Source organism: Apus apus, chromosome 8 (genome assembly GCF_020740795.1).
Source record: "Apus apus isolate bApuApu2 chromosome 8, bApuApu2.pri.cur, whole genome shotgun sequence".
Taxonomy (NCBI): domain Eukaryota; kingdom Metazoa; phylum Chordata; class Aves; order Apodiformes; family Apodidae; genus Apus; species Apus apus.
The window spans coordinates 21,120,882-21,146,065 of NC_067289.1; the positions used below are offsets into that span (position 1 = coordinate 21,120,882).

General features: G+C 40.7%; 1 protein-coding gene across 1 annotated transcript in view; it reads left to right on the top strand.

Moving 5' to 3' along the window:
• SPATA16 (spermatogenesis associated 16) overlaps window positions 1–25,184 on the top strand; it is a 206,992-nt gene that overhangs the window by 141,793 nt on the left and 40,015 nt on the right. Inside the window, 4 exon segments of the mRNA XM_051626587.1 lie at window positions 4,916–5,067; window positions 14,960–14,997; window positions 15,000–15,015; window positions 24,560–24,644. Of these exon segments, the coding sequence (XP_051482547.1) occupies window positions 4,916–5,067; window positions 14,960–14,997; window positions 15,000–15,015; window positions 24,560–24,644 (291 nt within the window).

Below are 25,184 nucleotides of genomic sequence, written 5' to 3' on the forward strand. Positions count from 1 at the left end.
TCTCTCTCTCTCTCTCTCCACTGAGACAAAACCACTGTTAACACATTCCTTGTTATGCTCATTTCCTGCAGCATTTTTCATAGTGCCTAGTAGTAGTAAGGAGTGGATTACAGGGTAATATGCAAAAAGCACTTTGTTTTCAGCCCTGCATGAGGCTTGCTATCAGGTGTTGAAAGTTATTTTCAGAAGCAGCATTCCTTAGCAGACATTTTCTGGGATGCAGTTAGTGTTCAACTTGTCAGGTGCCTGGTGTGCAATACAGTGACGTTACCAGGCTGATTACTTGGATGGTTTTGAAGAGAAGGCATCTGGCTAGGAATGTTGGCTAGTCAGAAGAAAAGGCACTAATTAAACATTTCTTCCCTTCTCAAGTTTGTCCCTCTGATTAGCCACTCTAAAAATCACTCCAGGGAAAACCACAAAGTTATCTTTAAAACGGAGAGGCGCGATGAAACATTTCTCTGCTAAGAAAAGAAAACTAATAGCGAAGAAAAAGCAAAGCAATCAGCTCCAGCAGGGCCAGCAGGTTATTGCTGTATACAAACTAACTTTTAACCCTTTCAGTCTAGCAGAGAAAGCATGAGGGACTGCAGTTGCCAACGAATCCCATTGCCACACACCATTTAACCAAATGTGCTTGTTTTCCCAAGCTAAATTTGCTATCAAATATGTATCCATATCCACACATGTAGATGGTTATCTACTGAGCATCTTCTTTAAAGCAAATCATGTTCCTGAGCTTAACATATCCCAAACCTATAGAAGTGATCAGTAAACTGTTACCATTGCCAGTTTCTTACAGCTGAACTTTTCACCTTTTTTTTTTTTCCAGAGGAAAAAGTTCCAATATGCCAACGTACAGATCACCAGAGCTCTAATTCTTTCAATTACACACATGCTAGCTAGGAAGCCACCTTAGTGATCAGTATTGCCACCAGACTTTTATCAAAGCCATGGTGGGTTTAGGGGATCTTTTCCTCTCTTTCTTATTAGCTAAAGGGAGGTCTTTACTCAGAAAATATCCTTGCTTTTCTACTGCCAAAACTAAAGCCTCAATGCCACAACAAGATCTATGCTAAGTTCACAGAGTCACAGACTTGTTCTCTGACCTTTGACAAAGCACTTGATCACAAGCATTTACATGACTGTGGTTCCAGCAATATATTTATAGGATCCTACACGATGCAACAGAAACCTCCTTTACCAGTGGAAGTGTAACATAACTAGTGCCAGTTCACCACTAATACAAAACTTGCAGGCAATTCATTTCTTTCATTCCTGACATTTCATTTATATACTTGCTAACACTTTAAATGGGATATCTCAGCAGACTTATAGAGGATGCACATACAGAAAGTCTGCACAATGGTTTCCAGTTTAATAAAAAACACCCTAAGAAAATACAAATATTCTTCAGCAGGATTTTTTTTCAGTTTTTGGAAAAATATTCCTGTTGACTGACAGGAGTAGTCTCAGGTAGACTAAGTCTGAAAGCAAAAAATACTGTTAGACTTGCTAGCTGTGGTAAAGGACACAAAAACCTGACATTTAGGTTTTTAACCCCAGATTGGCTGTAAATCTTCAAATGTTTAAGTTGTTTGTTTCAATTTCATAGCCTCTATAAGATATATTGGCAGAATTTCTGCAGACCAAAAGCTCACCGAAGTCTTAGGTAAGATGTAACCCCAAATTTCCCAGTTTACAGTTCAAATACAATTCTGTGACATAGCTCTGGGAAAACAAACCCTCAATGGTACAAAATGGCCCTCTCCAAACCCACATTTATATTTTAATGTCCTTGTGACAAGACCTTCAGGTATTCACAGGAATGAGATGGAGCTGTTTTTACCTTTTACTTAAAACACTCCAAAAATACCAACAGCCCTTTTGATCTTTGAAGGTAGTGTTCTGGACTGCAAACTACAGCAAGATAAAGAAAACTCAGTTCTACTAGGTGAAACATGAAAATTGCAAACAAATCTCCTCCCTGCTCATTATGTCTGTGCATGGCACAGCCTTTCTCTTCTTCCCTTATTCTCAGTCCCACAGGATTTCCCAAAGTTATAACAATCTGCAGTTAGAGAGGCTCCTTTGGATCCCTAGGAAATTTTCCTTTTTCTCTTCCCCTTTGAAACTCATATGTGAGCCTTTCTATAACTCTTCTCCACATCCCCACCTGCACTGCAAAATCTCAGCTCACTGGCCCCTTACTGTCCAACTTCTTCCCTGGGAACTTCCCCAACTGAGCTTTCTCAGGTTTTTTTCTGGTACTGTCTTTGCCTAACCCCAAAAAAATGCTCAATTAGACTCAATATTCAGTGTAGGACAGGACAGCACAAGGAAATAGTCCTTCTCCTGCTGCATAGCCAAGTCCTTTTATCAGAAAGACCAGCAAAATACAGCAAAGGATCATGAAAGTCAGAAGGAATCATCTCCATCACAGTTTGGAAAACAATTAGGTGCTCTTTGAGCTGCCCTGAGATGGTTGACCCAGCAGAAACCCAGTCCACTGGTGTCTATATTGCTACCAAAAAAAGTCCCTTTCACCACCGAGTATATTTAATTGTGCCTCTCACTAAGATCAGACACTAGGGACATTTTGTGTAATCTTAACCTTCCTGCTTAGTGCAAAAGGAGCCATTTCTGTAAAATTCTGTTGAATCTTACTCTGGGTACATGTTGTTCGTATGGAGCAGGCGTGGGGGGGTCTATCCCAAACGCATTGATCCACTGCAGAAATGCTTCACAAAAATCAAGAGAGAGTTTGGGATGTAAAAAATATACAAGCTAGGTGGTCCCAAAACCAGGCAAATCGCTTTAAAATATTACTTGGATTTTGTGAGATTGAAGATTGAGTTATGACCAGTTTCCTTGAACTCTTACTCTGAGGTGTCTTAGAGAAGTCCCGACAGAACCAAATCTTAACTGTATTTAAATGTATTTTCTGAATCCTTATCTGTTCAGATATGGTTTACAGAGACTCGTGTCTTGGTTTTTGTCAAAGATAACTGGGGGGTTACACAGGTCTAAACATAACTCTTCATATCAGCAGTAAGACTCGAGGAAACTCCAAATTGCAGCACTTTATACTGAAGGGATCCCTAAATGATTCTTTTCTTCTCACAATCATTCAAGAACTTGAAAGGCCAGGGAGTAGCCTCAAATCTCTCATTCCCATAAATTTAACAGAGGTCACAGCATAGCCAATTCAGCTGAAAAGTGTTATTACAGAAAAACTTGATGATACTTTTATGTTCACTGATGGGAACATAATTCTCTGGGTCTTTTAGCTACACACAGCATGTCTTCCCCATCGAGACACTTCAGCAGATATACACGGCAGCATGAGCAAAGTTAAAAGTGATGAATTCTCTGATTTATAACTTCTCCTGATAACAAGATGAGAGAAAATCCTAAATGCATGGCTATTATTAGATACAATGAAACTTCACTCGGTGGAGAAGGGATGTGAAAGAAAAAATATTTATCACACCTGAACTAGGGGGACACTCCTTGAATGACCCTTGTTGCCTGTAAGGAATTGAGCTGAACCCTAACCAATGCACAAAAACCTCAGAGACAGGGTTAGCTTTGTAGGTGCTCAGTGTGGATGCCTGTCCATAATCCTTGCTTTTAAGGATCACATGCAAGTAGAAAAATACCTATGTAGAAGGGCATTTTTTCTTGACAGATTTAATCTTCTAAAAAGATCTCAAACTGCCGAGTTGGCATTGTCCCCCCCAAAGATCAACTACTAGATTTTAACTACGTAGGCACAAAAAACTAGTTATTATAACTAAATTAGTGATGAGCAGCTAGACAAACAGGCCAGATCCTACTCCCATTTTAAATATGTGGAGACTGACAAAACCAAACTCACTTGAGAGTCCCTTGGTCATACCCCCATTTGCAGGGATGTTTATCCAAGCAAAGGACATTCAATTGCATTTTTCATTAGTAGCATTATATGGTTATTGTCCTTAAAGACAAGGCTCTTAGACTTAATCTATTAGGTTATAGTTGCATCTAATTGCTTACAGCTGAATTTTCTTAAGAACTAAAAGCTAATTTTTACTACTCTTCGACATTCCAAAATCAGGATGCCTGTAGATTAATACAAAAAAAGATTTAAGGACTAAAGGTGGTCCTGCCCAGTATCATAGATCTGCCAGTGCTGACAGCTCTCCAAAACTCTGAGATGTGGGTTAGCTAATTCTAATGATGCACATTATGAAACAGAACATTATTTAATGAGAAAGTCACTGGCTGTGATGAACAGCAGGTGATTTATCTTTTGGGAAAAGAGTTTGTTTGGTTTTTTTTAAACAGAAAATATGATGTTTCTCTACTAAATTCTATATGGCTCAAGAAGAGGGAAAAGATGGTTGGTCTCATTTTTACTTTCTAGAGGAGACTTCTGGAAGGGCTAGTCCTCTCATTAAACAAGAGGGAGAGTTTCTGGTTTCCTTGCTTTGTATCACTCTTGCGGTCCTATCCATGGGACAACAGCAGCAGAGCCTATGGCAGAGTTCACCCCTGGCTTACTGAAGTACCTGTGGGCTGTCCAAGGTCCCTCCTTCGACCTCCATCTCAACACAGCCACAGATTTTGGGAGCCTGAAGTTGAGCACTTGCTTTTGAAAATGGGGGACAATATAGTTTCTTTCCTAAGAGTTATTTTTAGTTTTTAGCTTCTAATTTGCTCTCTCGACTATCCCTTCCAGGAAGATGACACTGCATTTTATAGCCTGTTCACATGTATTTGTACTGATTTTTGTAGTGCTAACTCTAGTTAAAGGCAGGGTATATTTCACTTAGAAGTCAGTTTCCTCCATTTATCATTTACAAAAAGCATTTCTACCTAACAAAAAGTGTATTATAACATTAGTAAATAACATTTTTTGTTTCTTGTGCAGCTTTGCAGTAAAGGTGCTGCTATAGAATATCCTCTAGAGACATATCCAGAAGGTATTTCCAGTATTGCACGTTTTATTGAGACAAAGTTTGTAGCCTGCTACTTGAAACTGAAGAAGCCTGATGATGTTCTGAATCATTCACGTAGGCAAAAGTAAGTATTGACTGGATACACTGCTAAGACTGAAACAAAAATTAGACAGGGACTGTGAAAAAATAATGTGCAGGAAGGATCAGTCTAATAACAAGAAAAGATGAATCATTAAAACATGTTACACGTGGCACTGGTGTTTAGATTGAAATAATTCTCAAAATTTGAGACATTAAGCCACAATAGTCAGGTATAAATTTATTGCTTTGGTCATGCTGTAGGTAAGGATATGCAGGTGAGTCACCTACATAGTTCAGGGGATCCTTAAGATCGAAGCTAGAAAATATAAACATGCTCAGCCTTATAGGCAGTAATGATGTGATGGGGAAAAAAATCTTCACTCTTTTTTCATATATATAATTATAACAATTGGTTCTTAGCTCCTGCAGTTACATAGCACAAAGAAAAGTGGCAATCAGTAATGCCTATTTTCAACATAATTCATTTAATAACTCACAAAATGGGAATAAATCTACTGGCCATGGTTGTCACATTGAAAAGGCAGGAAATGACACAACAGTATATCAGTAAAATAAACAAAAATAATAATGAGTTCTGAGGCATAATTAACATAAAGACAAAACTTGAAATATAATCAGTAGCTATACTTTTCAAAAAGAACAAATAAATTACTCCAAGCTTTCAGTTAACTAGTGCCTATAGAATTTCTATTCCCATGGAGTTTTTATGTCATCACCACATTGTAATGGTTTGCTGGTAATCCTTTGGCACTAATCACGAATCTAAATTAAAATATTAGTTTCTGCATTTATTTGCATTTACTGAACGATTCCTTCTTTAATTGCATGTAAATTTCACAGCTCCTGCATTCATTCCTGAAGCCTTATTAACCAAAAAGCAGCTCTGATATTCTCACACATAGTTGGATCAAACAAATAGAAGTGGGGTTTGCTAGCAAGAAATCTTCTGAAAGGTCACAACTAGATAAATAGAGGAAGTAGAGAAAGATTCCAGTAACTTGTTTTTAAAGTGGTCAAGAACAGACACCTTCAGGGGAATAGCTTTCCCACTCTAAAGAGAAGAAAGGGAGTGCAAGTTATATCATCACTTTCACATCTTGGATGAGAAGCCAGATCTGGGTCCTCCTGAAAAGTAGAACTTGTATTCTCTGATTCCTTAATATCAGAATTTAAGGCTGCCTGTAGTATCACTGGCACAACTGAGGACAGTAGCTGGGTTCTGTTCCTTTGTCAGGCCGATACAAAAGATTTACCCTTTGCAATCAAACACTGTGAAAACCACTTGTCACATCCATCACAGCTCTGAGCAGACGTGCCATGGGTTGACCTCACCACGCAACATCTGCAGTAACCTACTTGACCACCACTTTTCATCATAAGATAGCCATCAACATAATTCCTGACTTGCTGTCTGAAGCTATAAAATAATCACACAATATTTACATGCCCTGTGGTCCTTTTGGCCCCAGCATTATGGCATACCAGGGTTTAATGATCTTAATAACCCCATATGGCTTGCTGAGAAATTAGAATTTCCCTTTGGCTGCAGAAGGTAATTTTCAATTACAGCAGATGGCAAAACAGTGAAGGTCTGAGAAGTCAAGAACTGACTAAGAAACCTCAGATTAGTACTTAGGCCTTATGTTTCTCAGCCCAGTAATATCAGTGGTTGAATTTTTGCCCCAAATGAAAACAATCTTGAAGCAGAGCACAGTATTTCAGCAGAGCAGTCCTCTAGTTATGCCTGCTTTTCAGAGGACCAGGCCCAACAGAGAAATCCACAAAGCTGCAATTGCACATGGAAGAACAACCCATGGTGCATCACGTACACAGCTCAGCAACTAATAAAATTCAATTTTGTTTGAAATTGGAGAGAGCAATGCTGAACTCCACGACAATTTAAGATGAAGGATCCCTGAAAACATACTATACACAACTTTCTTGATGAGACTATATCCCTTTACAGTTTCTTTGTTTATTTTGCTTTTTTCCTACAAGCAAGCTAAAATAAAACTGCATTGACACTCTCTGAGTTGCTCTTTGCACATGGGAAAATAACAGAGATCCCTTCTACTGGAAATTTTGCCTCTGCACCTACACTCCCTCAGCTGCTATGGTCCTCATGGCACAAGGGATTTGAAGGACAGATACATGGCTTGATCCAGTTGCCTAACCAGGTTGCTGTTCATAGTGATCCTGTGCACAGATCAAGCACTAGAAAACATGGGAGAGGTTAACATCACCTACCCAGTAGTAAGTGACAAAAAGCATTCTGTTTCAATTCTGCCTCCTTTTGATCACTCCCTGCCCAAGTGCAATGGGGCTGCTGGTGCCATAGATGAACAGTCATACCTTCTCCCAATGGGATTGCTATCATGCCACAGGAAGCCCATGGCTGGTGGGAAGTGCCATCTGGAAGGCTGCTCACCACCTGCCTCCTCCCAGAGATCCCTGGGCTTTGCTCCCTGCCCTTCTTCCCTCAATCTGGAAATTGTGGACATAAGGGGCGAGGGGAAGAAGAGGAATTAGATATCATGGCATGTTTCTTTAATGTTCTCTCTAAATAATACCTGACAAACACATTCATGCTAATGAGGACTGCTAGATGGAGCTATTCAAAATCTTTGGGGATGAGCAAAGCTTCTCCTGTGCCCTTGCAGGCTCTGCTCTGCAGCACGACCCACTGCCAATTTTCTCCCCAGCTCCTCCCTGAAAAGGCAATGCATGGAGAAGGTAACAAATCTGTAAAGCTCTCTCTGCTATGCCTTTTTGTGTGTTCGGTGGAAGGCAGGGCTCTCTAATGCCTCTTGCACAATTCCTAGGGACACACATGAAGTAGAAAATAGCACCTCTGTTAAGTAGCACACGATTGCTCTAGTGATGACTTAACAGGGGGAATCTCTTCAGGAGGCTCAGCAGGGAAGAAATCTAAAACAGCTGAAGCCTCACAGATTTAATTCTATATCCAGTGATTTCTGAAACCCTTACAAAAGGTTTGAAATAATTATTAATGATCAAGCTTTATGCAGTATCTGTGTATTATAGACAGGATAAATCAGGACTCTTTAATACACATTAATTCAGAGTTTTCAGCCTAAAAAAAAAATAAATAAATCAAAATTCAGCTACTTCTTCATCCCCTAGCTTCCTTATTTTGCACCTTCAAAATAGGACTATATTAAAGTAAGTTGAAGAATGGAACTCTAGGGAAAGATGAAATAATCAAAAATAAAAAATGCAATGATGCGACGGTACAGGGGCATTAGAATGGAGACAGAATATGAGAAGAGTTCATGAAGAGCATAGATTTTTTGGTAGAAGTAGAAAAATGAGGAACATAATGGCTGATGCTTCTAATCTGTGGGAAGTCTGGAGTATAATGTATTCTTTGCTCCAAACTACTCTCCTAATCTCTTTACCTCCCCAGAAAAGGGAAGAAAAGGAAAGAAAAGAATTAGCAGCACCTAATTACTTCAGCAATTGTGTTAGGCATATTGCAATATACATAATAGATGAGATATTAATACAAAGCTATTCCATTGAGATGCTCTGGATAATATAAACCAGAGTACTCTTAAAAAATAACTCCTCCTCATGCAGCATTTCAAATATTTCTATGTACTTCAACTTTTTATTACTTTTTAAATGAGAAGTCTTCTCCCTGGATTCTGATTCTTAGCTCTGAATCATACGTTATTTCCAGGTTGGTATATTAGTGACACAGCTTCTCCGTGGAGGTCAAAGTCTATATTACCTGGGGCTTTGATGATGCTATATTGCAAAGGTATTTACCTGGCAGAAATCTATCTAGGAAAGGCATATTTTTTTGGGGGGAAAAAAAAAAAGTCCTGGAAGAAATACAGTTCCTCATAGAAGGAAAAGCCCAACAACATTGAACTGTTTCATTAGAGTCAAGTACACGACAGCAGTAGTAATAGCATCAGAAAAACTGGTGGTCAAGAAAGTGGTACTTGTAGAGCTGGAAAGCAAGTGGGCAGTACATTATGCAAACAAGAGAGGGAATGCAGAGTATCTCCACTTGTGTCAGGATGTTTTGAGTGCTTTGAAACAAGATCTTTCTAAATATCTTTTGGTTCTGGACTGGAGAACATTCTCCTTTTTACCACCTTCACAGCTGAGGAACCAAGACCTGTTTAGCACATTTATCTTATGCTTGCAATTCAAAGCAAATTGCTGCTGCAAAACCTTTTAGCATGGCAGTTATATTTCACTTTACTGACAGAGAAAAGGCATTGTGTGAAACCTTTTTTGGGAACACACAATTCTTCCCTTTCTATCTGTTTAGATATGAAAACTTCATGAGATGGTTTCTTCTGTGCACTGAAGGTCATCACCCATAGATGCTATAACTGCATTTGTTTCTGGTGGGTTGAACACAAGATTCCAACAGCACAAAGACAAGTCGGATGTCTTCCTCCAGCACAAGCAGATTTGGTCCTGATCCTTGATCCACCTAAATTTCGTAGAAGCTTTTCTGTCTTTGTTTGAAACCATTTGTTTGGTTCAGTGGTGATGAGTGTATTAGAAGGAATTCCTAATGGTTTATCAGATTAGCACCAACGAGACCGACTCCTAACTGCCAGATTTGCCTCGATCAGCAGTATTCAGTATGGCTACTCTTGTAGCTACATCTGACAAGTGGTCCCAGCCTCCCCATGGACCTACAGGTCTGAACCTGTTCAGTCACCAAGAGATTGAAACCAAGTTTAGAAGAAAGGCCCTACCTCCCCGACATGTCCCTTCCCATGTCTCCTCACCACAGACACCTTTCTTGTCCCTTCAATTATTCATGCCTGCCAGCACTGAAGCCACCACAATCTTGTTCTCTGGGAGAAAATGCTTCTGCATGCCTGCTTTCACAAGCCTACCTAATATTTCCACCAGCTTGTTATAACAGGGATTTTTTTTACTCTTCAGGAGGTCAGCTTTGGTAAACCCACACAGAACAAGGAAGCCTGCAAGCTTCCTTGTATCCCAGACACATCCCTCTTAGTTCCCTACAACAGCACTGGGAGGAGAAGAGGTTTAGAACACCAAGCTGGCTGCAAACAAATGTACTACCTTGAGGACCCCAAATGAATTTTAAATAAAATCATAACATAGCTGCACATGCAAATTGCAGAAAAATATGATGAGGTTGATTCCTGGCTACCTAAGGGTTCAGAAATTTGACTGCCTCTAGTAGAGCTGAACTCTTAAGCCAGCCCTTGGGATCACAGAAGGGAGCATGGCAGACTCAAACTGATCTATGACCAGTGCTACACTGCAGATAATAAGCTGCCTGTCACCTAGATGAAACAAAGAAAAAGAAGAAAGTTGAGATGTAGTGTAATTGTACAGGATTTGTCAAGTTCACCTGTGAGTACATTTGGCCTAAATCACCAGCTGTACTGATTGACAGTATTCACTGAAGATAAAAGTATTATATTAGTCTACAGCAACTGAACACATGGTGCTGCTGGATACTGTCGACACATTGCTTGCAGTGACATTGCATTTGAAGCTGTGGTGAGGAACACCCCTGCAATGACACGTGCAGTGTCGCTCCAGCCCAGGGACACAGGGACGTGGCAGCACAGGGCACTACCGCCTCACCCCACACCAGCTTTACATCTCTGCAGAGACACACATAATTCTGCTTTAGCACTGAATTTTGACTTCTGACAAATCATCTAATTCCTCTCTAATAGTCAGTCCTAATTGACTGTTAAAATGCATTTCCAGAGAAGACCTCACTGTTTCATAGGAAGGCACGGTCAACAGAAAAATGAAAAAGCTTCTGCTACTCTAATTAAAGAAATAACTGCATGTGCTCTAGGAACAAGCTAGCTTTTACTCACAGTGCTAGCAAGAAAAATGAGTTTATCTGCTTTAGTGGTGAAGTGTATTTTTTCATCTGTTTCATCTATAGAATCATCTCATTGACCTTCTCCTTGGCCTATAAAGGCCAAACACAAATGATGCGGTGGATGGCAGCAGAGGCACTTCTTCATGTCACTCAGATTACAGTTAAATCCCTGTCACATTTGGGAAGGAATTCAATAGAGAATGTGCACCTTAGAGAAAAGGCAATGTGATTTCTAGTAGGCAGTTTTGATGTAGCAATCTGAGTTTCTTGACACAGCTTTTTTCTTAACACCCAGTACTAAGACAGAGATAAAAACTTGGAGATAAACCCAGAGACTAACGTGTGCATCTTTGATTCGCATACTCTGATTGCCATGATGGGCAGAGAGTTGATGCCTTCCTCCCCCCTTCTCCCAGTTTGAAAAAAGATAATAGTACAAACACTGTACTATTTTTAAGAGAAGATGTCAAGATGAAAAAATGAAAATGTCAAAAAAGAGGCTGATATACAGCATTACTTAAGGACGGGTTTGTTGAGAAAAACTGACCCAATGATTTACGAAAGGCTTTTAACAGGGCAGTCTTTGGATTACAGCAAAGATGAAAAATAAATGAAAATCTATTTCAAGTTTACTTTAGCCTAGTCATTTGACAGATGGGGGCAAAACCTGGCAAGAACACAAGTTTTAATCTTCAGATGTAGTGACTTTATTTGCAGTTCCATGGATTAGAAGTTTTCTCGGTGCAAAATAGGAGCCGTCTATTGTCAGATGTTTCCTGTTGAAACTGCTTTTTCCACCTGAAGCTCCCATGAAAGGCACATGAGTAAAAAAACCAAAGGACCAATGCTTTTACTCATGGAGCAAATCACCACACAGAGACTGTCCTGACTGTGTTGCAGCTGGTGTGTCCACCACCTTCCTCCCTAATTCTTCTTTCAAGCCTCCCTCTCGAAACACATCCCTCCTAATTAATTACTGGATTAACCAGCCTAGTATCAAGACTGCTCATGGCTGGAGGTGGATCTTGGAGCACAGACTTACTCTCAGTATGCAGAGCCTGGCACATTTCTGCCTGGCCAGCTGGGTCCCCCATCTGCTCATATTTAAAGGAGAACTTCCCAGAATTAGGGTTTTCCTCTTAACCTTTGTTTGTATGATTCCTTTGCTTCCTATTTTTTATCAGGTTTTGTTTGGTTGGCTTTTTTTCCTTTTCAGCAAAATCACCTGAAACACATCAGAGCCAGATTTCACAGCCAGGGTAGCTCTGCACAGCTCTAGTTAATGTACACGTGGCATTAAGTTAGACCTGCTCTGCATAAAGGCCACTAAACTGGAACTGCATCAGTAGAGCAAACAGCTACTTCTGGGTGGAGCAGTAATACAGCAGAAATTAATTCTACTGTAGGCTGCAGAGAACCTAGCAACATCAAACCAAACTGCCAGGAGTCAAAGGTAACTTTCTGATGTTTGCTCAAGTTATTAGGGCATGCTGTAATATTTTTCAGTATAGAATTTATAGATCGAGGGAAACACTTGATCTTCTTGAGACTAGGAAAAAAATCAAGATGGAAAAGGGAGAGCTGATATCTAATTCTTTTAAAATCTGCTACAGTTCTGTATTTATTATAAGCCTAGCACAGCACATCCTGCTCAAAGACTTACAGAAAATGTGTTGCTAACTACCAGGGAAGTATTGATTTTTTAATTTTTTCCCCTCATAGTGTTATTGCTTGGCTGTGGTAGGACTGATAACTTGGAGAGGGGTGGAAAAAAAATAGAGAAAAAAAAAAATCAATATTACTATCATCGACTGTTGACTACAGTTACAGAAGCAATAATCTCCTTTGGAATAGCTTGCAGAAGTACCAGTTGTCATCTATGCGAGGTATTACTGGTTCAGTCAAATCATTAAATGCTGATAGTATTTGATCTTTTGATAATTTTATTTTGGTTAAATCAAGTTTTGGTGACCCCCAATATTGCCTAAACTTCAGATGTAAATCATGTTTGGCTGACAACTACTGTATTTGTTGTTGGCAGTATCATTTTGTTACTGATAAAGGTGATTTATTCCCCTCATTAAGAGCAACTGACATTTTAACATCCTGTGCTGTTCCATACAATATATTTTAGTTCAGTACTTCGATGTGTTCCCAGTCACTAAGTTCTGCACTTCTTCCAGCAATGCCTTAAGTTACATGATACCACTTGTCACTGGTTTTCCCTCCACACCTTCTTCCCAGAGAGGTAGTTCCAACAGGGTAATGCTTTCTCTCAAAACAATTTTCTGGGTATTTTTCAAATGTTGGCCTGGGAAAGCACAATTCTGAGATCTTTCCTAGTTTCTCTACCACCTTAGGATGGTCTTCAGCAGAGCTGCATCTCCAGAGCTCAGAGCAACTCCGCTCATACAGAGTAAAACTTTACTGTGCCAGAACAGAAACATCACTGGTTACATCTACTTTAGCATTTTGGATTGGCACAATAGAAGGATTCTGATGCCCTTGACCCAGTTTTCTCTATTTTCTGCACACTAGATTATTCACAGAGCAATTTTGGCACTCACAAACTAGATTAATTTCAGAGAAAACTGCCTGCACATTCTGCATGAGCTGCCCACAAAATACAAGTAGCACCTAACGAAGGCACAGGAATCCAAACAACAGCTGACCTTCAAGGCAGCTTGCAGCAACATGCACAGGGACATTTTAAAGGACCAGACTAGGTCTAGTCTGAGCTAAAACCTCTAACTGTCTACAATACAGATGTAGGGCCTCATAGCTTCTCTGATCTCCTGATCTACTCCTTATATACCTAATTACTTGCAGATGTCGATGGAACCGTGCAGAGCTTTAGGTCTTCTTCCATACACCTTGGAGAAAGGGTCTGCAGTCTGAATTTCATTCACAAGCCCACAGCATCTTGGAGATCTGTTAGGTTTTAACTTCTTTTGAAAACTGCTTCTGAAGGCCCCACACATATGCTACCTGAGTGCTGATTACACGCAGAAAAGACAGTTACTGGTCTTCCAAAATGCACTGGGTGTTTCCATAAATGGGACTCTGTAACTGAATGTGTTTACATTTATATTTATGTAACAGTTTCAAGATGATGAGTAAACTTTAATAAATTATTTGGTTATGCAGAGAATTAGTACTGTAGTTATTAGTAGATTAAAATCACAAGAGCATTAGTTTTTTATGTTAACATGATATAAAAAATTTCAATGAGGAAACAAAATCCAGTGTATAAGTTTTCTTTATAACAGAATGCAGTGCTAATATCTTTGTTGATGTTGTAATCTACCATTAAACACTTTTCTCCAAACGCTAGGAGACGTCCAGTCACTTGTTGGAGATGCCACAAGTGGAAGTAATTAGATGTAGAAGGAGCTATCACTCTTGTCCTCCCCCTGCTCCCATCAGAAGGACACCCTCCTTGCCAATCCAACTGCTTAGCTTATGCTATTTTTACCCTTCCATCTTTTTCTGATATTGACTTAAAGCCTGTAATTTGTTACACCTGGAATTGCATCTATTAAACGTAAGGGTCTGAGAAACACGCCAAGATCCACCCACGTAGGATGTATCACTTGTACAGAAAGTATTTTAAAATATCTTCCAAGTTACCATTAAAATACACTCTAGCTGCCCAGCCTTTCTAAGCAGGTGGGTCTGACAACTGTCACTCATGTTTGTGGAGCCAGGGGTGAACAAGCTGCATTGTAGCATTTTTGCTTATGTTATCTACAAGCTAAAGACAATATAGAATATTGCCACAAGAAGTTTTTTCTGCAACCCTACAGAAAACCCTAAAGAAACTGCATTTATGATACAACCTCAATACAAATTTTAATAATGCTTGTTCATCTGTCACAGCTGTCGAGAGAAAGCAATAGCTCACACCACATCTGAGAGTGCTGAGTTGTATAGAAGTGTATACAGTGTATGTCTTGGCCACAGCTTTATTTTAGCTTTTAGTGATTTAAAAAATAGAAATCTAAACTTCTCCATGTCTCTTATCTTTTAAAGGAGCATAATTCTGAACCCACTTGTGCCAGGCTGCTGCGTTTCAGTGCTTAGAGACTCTGAAGCTGCAAGGTACTCTGCTGTTTGGGGGTTTCTCATGGTTTCTCTATGTGTCTCTCATTCCAGGTCTCAGTAGTAAGGATATCATCTTAGATCCAGGCTTTTACAAAAGCAGTAGGAGCTTTGCCTTGGCTTTGTGTAAATGATCTCACATGCAACAGAGCCCCAATCCTCCCAGTTGGCATAACATGAATAATTCCAATTATGTCCCTAGTTGTAGTTAGGCTAATGCTTGTAGGAGGACTTCCTCATTCTCAGCCACAAGAGCAAGCCTTGGTCAGGTCCCAAGGCTGCACTGGCACAAAACCTCCATGCATACAAGCATCTTCCATTCCCTGGTTTTCCCCATAAACCTAAGGAGAACCACAAATGTGCTTTGAGTGGATGGGGGGGGGGAAAGAACTTAAAAAAAAAAAAAAAAAATCAAGATCTCAGGGCACACTGTGGTATGCTGCAAAATTTAGCCTACGTGCAGCTGATGAGATTGCTGGTGTGAAGGGGAACTGCTGGCAGGAAGAAAGCCTGCAAGAGGAAGCTCTGCCTGTGTGCTTGCAATAACACTGCCAAAAACTGAAAGTTTCCACATGCAGCACAAGTTTTTAAGTACTTAACATGTTTAAATGAAAGAAGTGCATGGGAAAACACAATGGTGACTTGCTATGCATTGTCACTGCTTCTAACATTAGACACTTACAGGGAACTTGTTGGGCTGGAGGCCACAAGATATATAACAAAATATTTCACAAATCATTAGCTGACTAATGGCAGAACAGTCAGTGCGAAATAGGTGTGAGACTGAAAGGGTCACTTTGCCCATCCTTTAAGATGGATGCTAGTGGTAGAGCTCTCAAGCTACTAAAATAGCAGCAAACCAGTTTGTACAGGGAATGGAAGAAGTCTTTATCCAAGCAGAATTACAGAGAGGATCTGGGAAGATGAATTTCAATTTTCTGTGCTGGATTTCAGCCAAAACTCCAGAATGAGCATTTTTCCCTCTGCCGGAGAAGCACTAGGATTATGTCAAGGTAATCTCCAGGAGCTTTCACACATCAGCACAGAGAGAAGCAGTCAGTTCCCCAAGACAAGGAAACAGTTTCTGTTAATCTCTTTAGAAATGCGATTTCAGATAAACCTGGAATATTTCACTTGACCATGAGCTCCCCTTTTAAAAAACAAAAAAACCCAAAACAAAACCCCACAAAAACCACCACAGCTCACTTTTTCAATCTAAGAAAGTGAAACATTTCCTTGAAAAATAATAGTGTTGTGATAGTTCCCAGATCTCCTTTCATATGTCACTGATAATGGTCTTTTCCTCCTGAAATCTTGTTGGGGTGTTGAGTCAGAGAGAAATCATTATTTACTGAATCCTCAACAGTTGAGGTCCAGTGAACAACCAGACTTTTTCAAGCTGTGTTAGGAGAGTTGCTTTGTGACAGGTGGGGAATCCTGTCCAGGATACTTTCAAACCCAAAAATTCACTAGTATCCCAACAGGTGAAGTGATGCAAGGGGAAATGTTTAGGGTGCTGGGATGAGGAAGAAGGTTTTCCCCTTTAAGAAGTCACACTGAAGACTTTTTAAATTAACAATATTAAAAGTTACCGAAAAATACCCATTCAGCAGCTGGTCTTTCCTAAGAAGCAATATATATTAATGTCCAAATTTGAGAAGACAGTAGGAACCAAGAAGATGTTCATAAATATTATTTCAAAAATGAATAAAAAACTTGTGTTTGGTGTTACTGCAGATAAGCAATCACTAAGTTTACTACATCAGCAGGCAAGAGGGAACTGTGTCAGCCTTTTTCTCCTACACTGAGTAGCTTTCAGGAAACTAGATGATTTTAAATGAGATCATGTATTTTGTAAAGGAGAGGAACATTCTGACAGACTGACTCCAGAGTGGTTCCAAAAGCAGCAACTATAGCAGTATTCAGAGTTTAGCCTAGTTTAACATAGTGTTATAGCAACTGTGCAGAGCTGCTTCTGCAGATTGTGTTAAACTAAGCTTAGCACTACTTCTGTCATCTCACTGGAGTCACTGGTCCTAGTCAAACTCCTCTAATGGTGCAGAAAATACTGTGCTCGTTACAGACAGACCATGGCATCCAGATACTCAGGTGCAGTTCCTGGAAATACAAACTTGGTTTTCCTTAGCACAAGCTGTCATATATTTCTGGTTGCTTTTTGCACAAGAGGAGGTCACTGTTGTTCTGGGTTGTTTTTTTTCTTCTTTTAAGTATCCCTTGCCTCCTCACTCCCCTCATTTGTTTTTTAAGTTGTTCCTTAATCCATTAAACTCATCCAGAACTCTGGATGAGAGTACGTGAACTGGAATGACTGGTTGAGAACAGTGCTGCTTGGCACCAGCAGCATCAATAATCACATTTAACTCGGCCTACCTATCAAGTTGAAATCCCCTGGGATTTTGCATCTGAGGAAGTACCAGACCAAATACTTCAGTTCACAGAAAGTCATAGGTTAGGAGTAGAGTCAACTGTAATTTAAGCATCTCTCAAGTTCCTCTGTGTCTGATTTTCAGTAGTACAGCCCAGTGCCTGGAGAATAAGCATATGAAGCAGTCTAAATGCAAGGACATCTGAATTAATGTAAGGAGTCTGAAATTCCCGTGTCTGCATCACTTCTGAATTTTGTCAGCTGCATTGTGGCTCCTTCAGGACAGCACTGTGATAGGATACCACTGTGTGGAGTGCAGCCTCAGGCCATTTGGCATCATAAAGCAATCCTAGAAAGACCACCTTGGGGTCACAGCATCTACAAATGATGAATTCCAAAGTGCTGCAACCACTTTCACTAAGATGTCAGCTAGTAAATATATTTCTACTCTATTGGTATCTCTGATGTTAGGAGACTGCTCTTGACAAACCCAGTAAAGATTTAAACCTCAGAAGGGAGAAAACCCATTTCAGTTGAAAGACCATCTTGACCCTTGAACAAATGGGCATAAATGCATCTTATATAAATTTAGTCTGGATGCTACCAAGAAGTTTTAGGTATTAAGAAAGCATTTTAAGCTAAGGATCAAACCTTTAATAACAGCTACTGGAAGTCCCCGGCCATGGTGTGACCCTACACAGCTGGTCAAAAGACCACTTAATAACCAGAATGGAAAGTTCAGGAACGAACAGAAGTGAGTCCCGGGCTCACTTCTGTCACAAAACAGAGAAACTGCTGTTGAAGAAAGCTAAGGAGAAACCGACCTTCCTGGCAATATAAGGACTGCTGCCTTAGGGAAGGATGAGATAAGAGACATGTATGTGCAAAGGGAGGTGTAAGCTGGAGAACCTCAGAGGTCCATGCTGTCTCTAAGGACAGGACAGCCAAACCACCAGCCACTGCTTTCAAGGGCAAGAATGCTAGAAGGTAGCACACACCCAAAGGTGAGCCTCAAAGCTTCTGAAGGAAAAAGTATCACAGCCTGTGCATCCTGCAAGTCACCAAGGCTGTGACCCCACAGCTGCCTGTTACATAGCCACAGGAGAAGGTCTATCCAGGTGAGCAACAAGGCATGAAAGCAGTTTTCGTCCTGTACTTCTTTAGTGCAGGCTCCTGCTGACACTGAATAGCCTTGCATCCATAGCAAGGTGAAAATTTGCACCTTATAGAAAAATATGGCCAACTTCTTGCTTTGAAACTGGAGTTTTAAGTACAGAAGGGATTTTGCCCCTTTTCATCACTGAGCTGCATAGCTCTCATCTTTCTGCTAATCAAAATGCTGTGCTGATTTAACAGTGTCACTGTGTTCTGTGAAAAGCTTAAGATAGCTTTTTTATCACCAGCTAGAACACTAGTGACTTGAAATTAGTTGTATACACGCAAGGGAAAACAGACTGTCTGTCCCTCTGCCAAAACTAACAGTTCATGTTCATCTGACTGCACAGAGTAGGGGTAAGCAATCCTTAAGGAGGAAGAAGTTTGAGCATCTTAATAGCTGTGATATGGCTGACTCAGCTTTTTAAAATTCCCATAAAAATAGTAATAATAAACCAGATAATCCCACCAGATCAAAAGCAAACTAGTAGTAAACCTCACCCCCCTGTATGAATTCAGGTCTGTGTCCCCCTTAAGGTCAGAACTGGAAAAGCAGCGGCTGGAAGCCAGGTGAGTCATTTGGGTTAGTTTGTAGGTCCGGTTTTATTTGACAAAGAACCCGATTGCACCAAGGAGAAATTAAATAATTGGGATTAGGGATACAAACTCAAGGAGTCACCAGCTGCCTGCCCTTTGCACACACCTCTGCCACCTGCCCTTGCCTCCTGCCTGGCTTTTCTCTTGGAAAAGCAGAGGAAAGTTTATACCCTTTCTCTATCCTAATTGTTTCAGTTTTCCTAAACCGAAACAAGAAAAAGACAAAACAAAACAAAAAATCCAATTCTATAAAAAGAATAAAAACCGGTTGTCACAGCAACGGACCCCCCACCCCTCAGCACTGCCAGGGTCCCTCTGGGCCCCGCGGTTCCCAGCGCGCCGAGAGCTCTGGCAGCCAGGAAGGGTCTTTTCCACTCCCTTATTCCGGGCCCAGAGCCCAGCAGCTGCCCGGGGGCGGGGGCTGCTGAGCTGCGGGACCCCCCGCACAGACCAGCAGAAGGCCTGGGCAGCTCCCACCCCCCGCAGCCGCAGTTTGGGGGTCAGGGGGGGAGCGAGGCACCCCCTCTGTGGACAGGAGCTTTGCACGGGGAGGACACGCTGCCCAGGACTAGGAAAGCAGCCGAGTCTGGGTCTGCCACGCGCACGAAGGGATCCGAGAGCTGCTGCTGCTGCTATGTGACCTCCATCCTTCCCAGAGGAGCGCTGTGAATGGAGCCTGTCATAAATTGGGTCTCAGAAAGCAGCTCTGACAAGTGCTGGGATCAGTGAAAGCCTGAAGGAAAGTCCACTCAGCCTATTATTTAATTTGACACCGACATATGATGTTAGTCTGTGTCTGAAATTACCAGCCGTTATTTCTGTGCCACACACATTACTCTTTATCACTTCAGATGGTCCAAGTGACAAACAACAGCTCGCTCAGACAGGCTCACATTGGAGGCAAGAGGCAGCCTTCAATACTGGTTCTTCCACACCTGCTGCCAGAACTAAATCTGAACACAGACAGTACACGGCATGTTCCTAACCCAGGAGCATGAGGTACAAAGAGATACAAGAGAGCAGAGCAAGCTAGAGACCAGAACAAGCACAGACCGTGTCCCTCTGCAAGTTTCACTGCATCTCTGCTACAAGCAGCTCATCCCAGCTACCCCATCCCTTCTCCAAACAGCTCAACTGTGAAGCTGACACAGGCAGCAGGGCCTCCTACACCTCCTGGGATCTCCACAGCTCAATCCATGCCGACTGCTGGTTGCTTCATACCAGGTCACAGAGAGACCAAGACCTTACCAGGCTTAGCAACCTGTTTTCTTGAGCATCCTCTGTCATTTTAAAAGGTTTTCCTTTCCCCATGCATCTCTCAGCTGACATTTATAAAGCATTCTCTCTGTCCTTACATGGCAGTTGCCATTAAGCAAGAAATACTCGTTACCACTGCATAGGAATCTCAATAAAACACACAGAGTTGCTACCTGCATGCAACCCTGGGACAGCTAATAATCAATATAATCAATGTATTCTAAATACAGGTGCCATTTTCCTTGCAGGAAGCTTAGTTCTGCTTTCTAGCAATGGGCTAAAGACCCAGAAACTTCAGCAAAGATAGCAAGCATTCCCCATCACCAACCTGGAAGGATTTGGCAGGACAGAAGAGTTTTGCAGCAGATTCTCAGTGAATTTAAGGTTCACCAGTGAATGTCTGAAAAAAAATTTTAGTCCTCTGAAGGAATTAACATCAAGGTGCTACATATTAGATAAAGAAGGAGTCTCAGAACATTTTTTACCCCATTTTGGGGCTAGTCTACATATAGGCAAATTCAGACATTAGTAACTTCATTCCTGCTCAGTATCCTGAAGTTCTGTTTCTCTCTCATCATCTAATGGTCTCCAGGTACCTCCATAACCTAAAAGTAATACCTTTACATTTATTTGGGCTATATGGAGATGCTTAAAACATCTTATTTTGTTCACTTTTCAAATAGGATAACTGCATTAACATGACAACCTGCTACTTACTCCAGTTATAAAAATAATCTTCCTTTTCTAATCTCAGAAGAAAATAAGAAAGGTCATTCAGAAGACAGCAGCAGTTCATTTTGCATCTCAGCCTCAGAACGATTATGTTATAGATCTCTAATGCCCAGGTGTCTGCATCACAAATATTAAAGCTCCTGTTAAATTGAAAAAATAGAGATACACTTACCCTTTCCAAACAGTAGGTCTGCACAGGTTTAACAGAATGTAACAGAGCCTGAGGCCTTCTGTTAGTGCCACTTAATGCAGATCCAGGTGAGATCACTTGAAGTAGGGAGCAAAGGTGATTTTCTGCTATTTATCAGCCTCCTGATCCAAGCAGTGATTTGGGCTAGTTAGCATAGAAGACTGAAAGTCACTCTAATGTGCATAGGCTGTGATTATTCCTCAGGCTCTGCCATCTGCAGAGAAATCCTCCTCTCCCCTTCAGGGCTCCTTTCCATCCTGTGCAGCTCAAGGGGAGCAGTCAAGGCTTAAGGAGCTGACCTTCAGTCTTGCCCTGTTATTTTTCCCAGTGTTTACAGTGGTAAAGGAACACACAAGCCTTTAGCAACAGTGTTCATTTCTTGCCGCCTTTGGCAAGGTAACACTTTAGTGTGTGCCACAAAACTCCATGTTTCCAGTACTCATACCATCCATTTTCTCATCACAGGCTTGCGTGGCTGCTGGAAAGGATTTGGCTGTGCATAGGCTGTCAATGCCAGCAGCTGCCATGCAGCAAAAGCCACCTTTGACTCTTCTAGTACAAGTCCTGTTGAAGAAGGGCCGAGGGATACAGCTGATGATCTGTGGTGTGCTCTTCTCTTGCACGTATAGAAACATATCTTATTGTTCTGCACCACCAAGTGGCTGAATTGAGCAGATATTGCAAGACACCTCTGGCTCCAAATTTACCACATTAACACAGATGGGGTTGGTCATGTTATGGAAGTTCATACTGGCCTGAACTACCAACTAGGAAAAAAGAAACTTAATACAGAGCTTCATGTTTTGAAAGAACTAAGTGTCACATTTTCTCTGATGTTTCCTAAGGTGTATTGTCAGAAATACTTCAGTTCTCAGAGCTCTTCAGTGGGCTGCACACCTGAAACTCAGGTGTGTTGTGAACATTTCATATGATTAACTCATAACTGGTGGATGGTTCTGTAAATATGAGGCCAACATTTGTCAATATCAATGAAGTTGTTGTGGCAGAAGTAGAAAGAAAATGTTTGTTCTTTGCTCCTTACCATTAGAGTTTAATCCAAATATCTTTAAAAGCTGTAAAAATAAAACATGGCATTTCATGAAGAAAAAGGCATTAGATGGTCTAAATGGGAGCTATTTTCCCATTCTTCTGTACCTTTGGTTCCTCATGCTCATGGGGGTTCAGAGTTGAACTCCAGAGGTACAAATGAGAGCAAGGTCTCTTCCGGTCCAACATCTCCAAATCTCCACTTGTCCAAAATCTCCACATGATGAAACAGCTGATCCCAACTGATAACATTACATATCACATTTAATATACAGTGTTGATACTGCAACAAGGCAGGGACTGGTCCCTCATTCTGCTTCTGGGAATACCAGTTAATGTATCAGGAAAATTCTTTCAGGAACTTCCACTTTCCTCTCTCCCCAAATCCTGGATGGGGAGTGGAATTAATCTTCCCCATCCCTACTGTACTCAACGATAGAGCTCCTTTTCTCTGTGGAGTTCCAGTGAACAACGAAGCAACTCGGCCTCAGTCTCTTTCTTATATTTTTGTCTAAGTTTTGTGAAAGCAAATGTCTTTGTTCCTTGTTGGTGTGCTGAAAGAAATGGAAGCATTGCATTGTACACTGTAAAAAATAGAGAAAAGTAGTCTATTGTAAACCAAAGAAGGACCCTCCAAATAAATGTGGCACTTTGGCTCTGTGAATTGAGCCTTGGAGGCCTCCAGAGAAAACTCTCTGACTCGAGCTCATTTGAGGTTGGACATAGGCCAGCCACATAGAGCCTTAATGCTTGTATTTCTTTGAAAGTGGAAATTTTTAAGTCCCTTGTAAGCCCCAAGGTCACAGTAGCAAGTGTTGGTCCTGACCTATGTGTGCTCCCTGATGGCCAAGGAACTGAGAACTAAAATTGGGATGGAGACACCCAGTGATTTTCAAGGCAATGAGGATTTCAGCCTTTGTTCATCCTGTGCCAGCTGGGCTAACGGTGTTCAATTAGAAACTGCTCTTTCTTCTAGTGCAGTCAAGAGGATTTTTGCTGTTGATTTGAACGAACATTCCATAAAGCTTATGGCTAAATCCAGTCCTTATGCAGAAAACCGTGGATCCTACTGAATTGCTTTTTTCCTGGTGAAATTAATGGGAGCTGTATGAGAACATCTAAGGGAAGATTTATTTCCTGTTTGTAACAATATGTTACCCCCTGATACCGGGCCAGCTTTGAAATGTTTATTGTTAAATCCGTGTATTTTTTGTTAGATCTCATTAAGAACATAATACAACCTTGGAAAGTACATCCTGAAAGGGTATTACGACAGGATTGGGATTACCGTTTGTGAGACACTTCTAACTAGGGGGAAATTTCAAATTCAATTTACAGTAACGTCAAAGCACAATTAATATATAGGCAATGATAAGGGCAACATGCAAAAGTACACACTGATAGCACTACATCAACAAATAAACTTTTGGTGCTAGTAATTAGGTACACAAGATTATTATATGTTTAATTGACTAAAGTGACAATTTGGAATTACATCTAGTCACATTTAATTGGATTTGGAATCTCTAGAGGAAAGCAAACAGAGAACAGTGTGGAGAGGCAGCCATAAAAGCAAACCGATTTTCTAAAGTCTGCTAAGACTCTGCATTAATATCCACTGCACACTAGTTTTTTAATATCCTTCAGTCTAGAAAGAGTAATGCCATGATTGTCACAGACAGTGGGAGTACTAAAGCATACTCGGTTAGGTAGCAAGATAGCTGATTACTTTTGGTTGGGTTTTGTTGCCTTTTTTAAGATATAGTTTAATCAAAGGTTACCTGTGTCTGAGTTTGCCATAGGCAAGTGATACTCTCAGGCTGCCAAGCTACAGGGTGTTAGTGGTGATGCTGATGCTGTCCTCAAATAAATGTACTTACATATGAGATATTTTACCCACAAATACGTAAAAGCAAAATAAGGAAAAAACCAAAATATTGTATAGCAGACATTAAATACTTTCTCAGATTAAATTATGGAAACGCTATCAAGAGAAAATACAGGGTTGTTTTGCTCGCAGATAGTTTAACTAGCTAAAAATGTTTACTGATACTTGTCTTAAAGTTATGTTAATCTTTTGATACAAACCTCATCTTACACTATTAATATTACCTCCTTTAAATATTGCTATATACATCCTTCTCTCCTTGGACACCCATTTATTCTGCTTTTGTCATCAGGAGCACCATGATTGCAGACCATATATACTGGCTGACAGGAGGCACTGAGCAGCATACAAGCAAGCTCATCAAACAGTATTGGCAGGTAAAAATTGATAGCTCAATGGGGAAGGAGGTGCCTATCTCACTATTAAGACCAAAATGAAGGATTGCTGCTTAAAAGACTGCCAACAAAGGTAGCTCCTGGGCCCATCAATCAACAGGACGCTATATAGTTCTGCTGTATTTATAATGAAGCAGATTTTCTTGCACTAATTTTAAGGGCAAAATTCAAGGTTGTTAACCCTTGGCTCATACTTCAATTTTATGGACTGCCATAAAATTTTACTCTGGATAGTGTATAGTCCCCTAAGCTGTTTTTTGTGAAGTCTTCCTAGCTCAGCGACACTTCCTTTTTGCAATTTGCATGGTACTAATCTTCTGACACCTTTCCAAACCTTTCAACTGGAAGGGGAGGAAAAAATGGCTGTAACGAATGGTCTCACAGGAACCTGAAGTGCTCTGTGAAGGATGGGTAGGCAAGACCCCAGGCTGAAAAAATTACTCATGTGGGGAGTAGACCATTGACTCCAATGAGACTCATCTCTTGAGTGATACTTATTTGAGATGGCTGTTCAGTCACATC